The following is a 7,500-nucleotide window of genomic DNA, read 5'->3' as shown; positions in this document are numbered from 1 at the left end:
TGTTCCAGCAAGAGAGAGACCGAGTTTTTTTTTTACAGCCAGTCATGGTCTGGGACGACCATGGTGGTGCGTGGCCGAGCGAATGTAGACAGCCTGTGCTGTCTGCCAGCCGAGTTCACATTTTGTGTCATGCTCATGCTGCCACCTGTAGGCCTCTAGGTGGGCATGCCAGTCTGCCCACCCCTACCTCTCTCTCACTCAGTGGCCTTCACTCAGTCAATAAGGTCTACTCCTCTCCCTTGCGGGCAGAGCCCCTCTGGGCCATGGGCACAAATACACTGCCTGTATACCCAGATTTCACAAATGAAGTAAGAAGCCTCTGAAGCCTTTTTCACTGCTCCTCACCTTGCAAGATGCAACACACATTTACAAAAGCTCTGTCTCCATTTTTGCAGAAAGCTCTCCTAGTTTTCTCTCCTACTCTTGCTCCATCCTTTTGCACTGCTCCTCCATCCACTCCTCCCTACCAGAACCATTCTCCTCTGATACTTGGGTCTTTTGAGTCCCCCTCTGACCCATTTTTTTTGTGTGTGCATGTGTACTCGCCTATTTGTGGTTGCAGGGGTCGGGTCATAGCGCCTGGCCCTGCCTCTTCACTTATTACTACTAGATCCTTTCTTTCCCTGCTCCATGAGCTTTATCAAACCTCATCTTAAAACTATGTATGGTTCCTGCCTCCACTACGTCACTTTGTAGGCTATTCCACTGCCTGACTACTCTATGACTGAAGAAATACTTCCTAACATCCCTTTGACTCATCCGAGTCTTCAATTTCCAATTGTGACCCCTTGTTTCTGTGTCCCATCTCTGGAACATCCTGTCTTTGTCCTCCTTATCTATTTTGTGCAGTATTTTATATGTTGTTATTATGTCTCCCCTGACCCTCCTGTCCTCCAGTGTCGTCAGGCCAATTTCCCTTAACCTTCCATCGTAGGACACTCCCCTTAGCTCTGGGACTAGTCATGTTCCAAACCTTTGCACTTTCTCTAATTTCTTGATATGCTTGAACAGGTGTGGATTCCAAACTTGTGCTGCATACTCCAGTATGGGCCTGACGTATATGATATACAGAGCCTTGAATGATTCCTTACTGAAGTATTGGAATGCTATCCTTAAGTCTGCAAAACACCTATATGCTGCACCAGTTACGTGATTGATGTGCACCTCAGGAGATGTGCCCGGTATTATACTCACCCCAAGATCTTCTTTTTCCTTGAGCGAGGTATGCAGTCTTTGGCCCCCTAGACTATACTCTGTCTGCGGTCCTCTTTGCCCTTCCCCAATCTTCATGACTGAATTTGGCAGGGTTAAATTCAAGGAGCCAGTTGCTGGACCAGGCTTGTAGCCTGTCCAAGTCCCTTTGTAGTCCTGCCTGATCCTCGACCGATTTGATTCTCCTCATTAACTTCACATCATCCGCAAAAAGGACACTTCTGAGTCTATCCCTTCCGTTATGTCATTCACATATACCAAAAAACAGCACAGGTCCTAGAACTGACCCCTGAGGAACCCTGCTTGTCACAGGCACCCACTCTGACACCTCGTCACGTACCATGACTCACTGTTGCCTCCCTGTCAGGTATTCTCTGATCCACTGCAGTGCCTTTCCTGTTATGTGCACCTTATCCTCTAGTTTTTGCATTAACCTCTTGTGAGAAACTGTGTCAAAGGCCTTCTTGCAGTCCAAGAAAATGCAGTCTATCCACCCCTCTCTCTTATCTTACTTCTGCCACCTTGTCATAAAACTCCAGTAGGTTTGTGATACAGGATTTTCCTTATCTGAAACCGTGCTTGTTGTCAATTATATGCTTGTTTCTTTTCAGGTGTTCCACCACTCTCCTGACGATCTTCTCCATGACTGCATACTATACACGTTAGTGACACAGGTCTGTAGTTTAATGCCTCGTGTGTCTCTCCTTTTATAAAAATTGGGACTACATTTGCCATCTTCCATACCTCAGGTAGTTGCCCAGTTTCAGTGGGTGTGTTGAAGATCTTTGTTAATGGCACACACAGCATCTCTGCTCCCTCTCTAAGGATCCACGGAGAGATGTTGTCTGGTCCCACTGCCTTTGAGGTATCAAGTTCACATAGAAGCTTCTTCACCTCTTCGGTTATGTGTACCTCATCCAGCACTTGTTGGTGTACCCCCCTGTTCTGAATTCCTGGAGACCTACCCGTTTCCACTGTAAATACTTCTTTAAATCTCATGTTGAGCTCCTCACATACCTCTTGGTCGTTTCTTGTGAACTCCCTACCATCCTTCCTCAGCCTGATTACCTGGTCCTTGACTGTTGTTTTCCTCCTGATGTGGCTATACAACAGCTTCAGGTCAGACTTGTCTTTGGATGCTATGTCATTTTCGTATTGTTGCTGAGCCTCCCTTCTTATTTGTGCACCCTACACCTTTGGGTGAACCAAGGACTTGTTCTGGTCTTCCCATTATTTCTGTTTCCCTTGGGAACAAACCTCTCCTCTGCCTCCTTGCATTTTGCTGTCACATAGTGTAACATTTCTTTTATTGGTTTTCCTGCCAGTTCTCTCTCCCACTGAACGTCTTGCACGAAGTTCCTCATGCCTGTGTAGTTCCCCTTTTAGTAGTTTGGTTTTTCCTGTCCTATTCCTGCTACTCTCTCCACTTGTAGCTCCAGGTTTTCCCAGTCAATCTCCTTGTGATTGAAATCACCCATAACTAGCAACCTTGCTCCCCCCATGTGAGCTCTTCTGGCCACCTCGGCTAGTGTGTCAACCATTGCTCTTGGCCTCCTGCAGTTCTGTGGCGGATTGTACATTACTGCAATTACTACCTTATGGCCCTCAGACTGGATTGTTCCTACTAAATTCAAATTCAAATTATGTCTGGGGATGTCTCATTGATTCTTTCATTCCACTCCTCGCACTTGTTATTCTGTCTGCATTTGTATACCAAACCTTCAACTTTTCTAAAACTGTGGTCTGGGGGGTATGTTGGGGTTGGGGAAGTGGGAGACCTGTTAAGGAACTATGGGTGGTTGCTGTGAGGGTGGAGTTTGTAATGAGGTGGGTGGGGGCATTGGATATGGCATGTGTGTTTTGGGTTAGAATGTTTGGTTTCATTGGGGTTGTCCTGGTTGGGGGGCTTCTGTAGGTGGTTGTGAGGGAGGCTGTATTTGATCTTCTTCCTGAGTGTGGGTTCTCCTGCCCATCACCATCTTCATCTCTCTTTCCTCCTTTCGTCTTTGTACCATCTCTTTCAGTTTCTGCCTTCTCGTATTCTCATATTCTGGGTTGCGGGCATGTCCCTTAGTCTTGCTTTCTCCTACAGGATCCTGTTTCGAGTCGATTCCTCCTTGAAAGTCACTTTGACTGGCCGGGTTCTTCTTGCAAACACTCCTATTCTCTGAAAATTTGCCAGCTGGGTCATGTCATCTTCTATTGCTTTTATGATGCTTTCGAGTGCCTTTTTCTCCCCTTGTCTTCTTGCTTTGTAAGTTTCCCCTTCATCTTCCTGGAGCCTATAAACAAAGACTGACCTCTCCCTTTCATTCTCTCACTGTATATCTTTATGTATCCCCCGATTCAATTTAGTTGCCTCCATTCCAGCTTTCTTTTCTTCAGTTTCTTCACTATCTTCGTTTGTGTGTGTGTGTACTCGCCTATTTGTGGTTGCAGGGGTCGAGTCATAGCTCCTGGCCCTGCCTCTTTGCTGATTGCTACTAGGTCCTCTCTCTCCCTGCCCCATGAGCTTTATCATACCTCGCCTTAAAACTATGTATGGTTCCCGCCTCCACTACGTGTGTGTGTGTGTGTGTGTGTGTGTGTGTGTGTGTACATGGGTCATAAAGAACAGAGTACAAAGGGAGGAAAAATGAAAAAAAGGTGATAACTATAAGAAACACACACACACTCCTGCGGGGCCAGGAGCTTAGTATCGACCCCTGCAACCACAATTAGGCGAGTACACACAATAGAAATTTCCACATACAGATTTATATCACAGTTTTCAGACTTTTTTGTTTGTGTTCAGTATCGCTCTCCCACACCAGTGTCCAGCAGCAGCTGGCCATCAAAGTTATCAACAAGTTTGCCTGATATCTCTTCTCTATGATGGCTATGTCTGGGTGAAATCAGTCACTGTGGGGTTATGTTTCATAAAAACTATCCTTGCTGGAGCAAAACTTCAGTTCAGACTCAAATTCAGGGCTCCAAAATTAGTGATCTGAAACAACTGTTGGCCAGTATATCCAGAGACGAGATGTGGCAATGAAAAGATCGAAAATTGAGTGCACGACCACAAGGCTGCATGGGCTTTTGTTTACAGTCCATCAAAGTTGAGACCACTGTAGAGCTTTTCCGAAAATATGATGGCCTCTCCCATGGGCTATCTGCGATGCAGAAGGAAAATACTGCATCCCATGGTGGGTTTTAGTAGAATTTGGCATGCTATGTAGACTGATGCTTATTTTTTTCCAAAAAATGGTATGGCCTTGGAAAACAATATATCATTCATGTTTTATTGAAAACATGTTTTGTATATACAGTGGACCCCCGGTTTACGATATTTTTTCATTCCAGAAGTATGTTCAGGTACCAGTACTGACCGAATTTGTTCCCATAAGGAATACTGTGAAGTAGATTAGTCCATTTCAGACCCCCAAACATACACGTACAAACGCACTTACATAAATACACTTACAAAATTGGTCGCATTGGGAGGTGATCGTTAAGCGGGGGTCCACTGTATTAGTCTACTATAATACGTACTTTTGTGACCTAATTCAGGTCTGAAATAACTCATTACAGTTGTAACAAGATTTTTTATCATGTCGGCCGTTTCCCACCAAAGTAGGGCGACCTAAAAAGAAAGAAAACCCCAAAAAGAAAGAAAAATTTTCATCATTCAACACTTTCACCATCACTCATACAAAATCACCATCTCTGCAGAGGCGCTCAGATATAACAGTTTAGACGTCCCTCCAAACTGTCTGACATATCACTTGTCTACAGTATCTGTTTGTCTCGTTTGTCCAGTTAATGATGAGACAGTTAAGATATCTACAGACTCCCACTCAATATTGACAAAATTTTCTACATAATGTTTGGAAACAAAGATAAAAACATCTGGTTGTGCATAAAGATAAATAATACATGTATCAAGTGACAAGACAAGGAAAGTCCTAGGAATAAACCTCAACACCAAACTGAAATTCAACTCTCATATCCAGTACATACAAGAAAATTCCAAAATAATGGGCATTTAACATTATGAAACTGTGTGGCTCAGATATCACCACTCTGTACTACTCTCTAATCTATTCTTATCTCACCAATGCAATACGTACATGGGGATCTACTACAGAAAAATCAGCAAAATAATAAATTTATCTTAAAAATCTGCTGACAGAATGATCACTCAATCAGGTTTCTGACAGCATACGCACCTATTAAAAGGTTTAAATTACTCAGCATACATAACATGCATACTTCCTACTGTTCATACATTATAGTGTACAAGACACTTAACACAAATATGAATCCTGAATTAAATTTTGTTTAGAACCATGCAACAAAATGTATAAACACAATATAAGAAATAAATACCTATTTTACATCCAAAGTGTTCGAATCAACCTAAGTAAAAATTCTATACCCCCCCCAAAAAAAAAAAATGGAGCTCACTACCAGAAGCCTATCTGTTAACTACTTAAAAAAAAAAAAAAAAAAAACTAAATCTGATGTAAATCATGAAGACTGTCTTGTCTCAGCTATGATCAACTCCCTAAATTAACCCGTCAATATTGTTGTTTGTTACTGTCCCCTCATATTAACAATACTTCTATACAAAGACAAATGTTCTATTTAGCATTCACATAATCAAACTTGAGCTTATCAGTGTTATGTTATTCTAAGTTAGCTTCAACATAATCTTAATTTTAAGTTACCCTATAGTTTTAATTTGCCCAAAATGAATTGCATAATCAGAGCCTTTTTCATGCAAGTTATCATTGCAAAACATTCTAATGTAATATCTGTAAACCTATGTATCTTCATCGTAAATTAAGGTTTTATGTTATTTATGAACAGACTAGAACATACCATATTACTATAAAAAATCATGAAAACTAAATCTTGAGACGAGTGATATAGTTGCAGAATGTAACATTACACTAGCAGTTAATCCTTGAGGGACCACCTTAGTGACTCACTTTGTGGAAGCGCTTCATCTGCACCCGTTCGTGGCTGCGAATTAAGGCTGGACCTGATCCCAAATTGTAACGGAACTCTACAAAGCCATCTACAAGGGCCAGGGAGAGGAAGTCCCCAGAGCCATCCTTCTGTTGCTGACTGTACAGGAGTATCCCGCTGTCCGTGAATGTTCGGAACTCCAGTTCAACCTGAGCAAATCGATAAGAATAAGTGAATATACCAATAAGAAAAGTGATACAGTACATTAATTACTATCTGCAAGTTATTAAATGTTCATATAACTTAGTTTACCAAAACCACAAGGATATTTTGTACATTTTAAATAAAAGTATTTTATATGTACGCAAACAAAAAAGTTTCTGGTACCCAAGTTTGGTTACCATCGATCAACAGTTTTAATGCACCCTATACCTATTATGATGGTAGTAGTGCACTCGGCTCACACACTATGTATCCATGGTTAGATCCTCCAGGTATACAGGTGGAAATGTTAGGCACATTTCCTTACACCTGCTGGCCCTGTTCACCTACCAGTAAGTAGGTACCTGGGTATTAATCAACTGTTGTGGGTGGCACCCCAGGAAATGATAGTACACATCAGATAATGCTGGGTTTTGATATAAGCTGTCGTAGGATAATAATTCTTAGCCTATAAATGAGCTGAGGATAATATGTCTGTAAAATTATGAGTAAAAAAAAATGGAGGCATATAATAGATCCAAGAACCTACTATGTCTGTGCTAAGCAGATCATGGTAGTAACTAAATTTTTACAAGGACTCCAATGGAAACAAGTCACTGTTTTTTTTTTTTTTTTTTTTTTTTTTTTGGGGGGGGGGGGGGGGGGTTATCCTAGGTAATTTACACTATGATAATTGTACTTATGTGTACTTACTTAATAAAAAACTGGTAATGCAATGTGTGAATTCACTTACAGGCATTACAGTGAAGTATACTTAACGTTACACATTGGTCTAAGAGCCCGGACAATGGTGCTCTGTTGATTAAGCACGCTGCAGATTTTATAAATTGTTTATATACAAATACGTAATTATATATATATATATAGTGAGTGGTGCACTTAGGAGTCTGTGGAGACAAAGAACTTTGTCCTTGGAGGCAAAGAGGGGAATGTATGAGAGTATAGTTTTACCAACGCTCTTATATGGGTGTGAAGCGTGGGTGATGAATGTTGCAGCGAGGAGAAGGCTGGAGGCAGTGGAGATGTCATGTCTGAGGGCAATGTGTGGTGTGAATATAATGCAGAGAATTCGTAGTTTGGAAGTTAGGAGGAGGTGCGGGATTACCAAAACTG

At 41.8% G+C, this 7,500-nt stretch overlaps 1 protein-coding gene across 4 annotated transcripts in view; it reads right to left on the bottom strand.

The window, feature by feature from the left end:
- LOC128690475 (agrin) overlaps positions 1–7,500 on the bottom strand; it is a 479,367-nt gene that overhangs the window by 58,244 nt on the left and 413,623 nt on the right. For all 4 annotated transcript variants that reach the window (XM_070089666.1, XM_070089669.1, XM_070089668.1 and 1 more), the window contains one exon: positions 6,186–6,374. In XM_070089666.1, coding sequence (XP_069945767.1) covers positions 6,186–6,374 — 189 coding nt within the window. The remainder of the gene's footprint in view (positions 1–6,185; positions 6,375–7,500) is intronic.

Source organism: Cherax quadricarinatus, chromosome 29 (genome assembly GCF_038502225.1).
Source record: "Cherax quadricarinatus isolate ZL_2023a chromosome 29, ASM3850222v1, whole genome shotgun sequence".
Classification (NCBI taxonomy): Eukaryota; Metazoa; Arthropoda; class Malacostraca; order Decapoda; family Parastacidae; genus Cherax; species Cherax quadricarinatus.
Note: the sequence above shows the minus strand (reverse complement) of the source record. Positions and strands in the feature narration are given on the sequence as shown.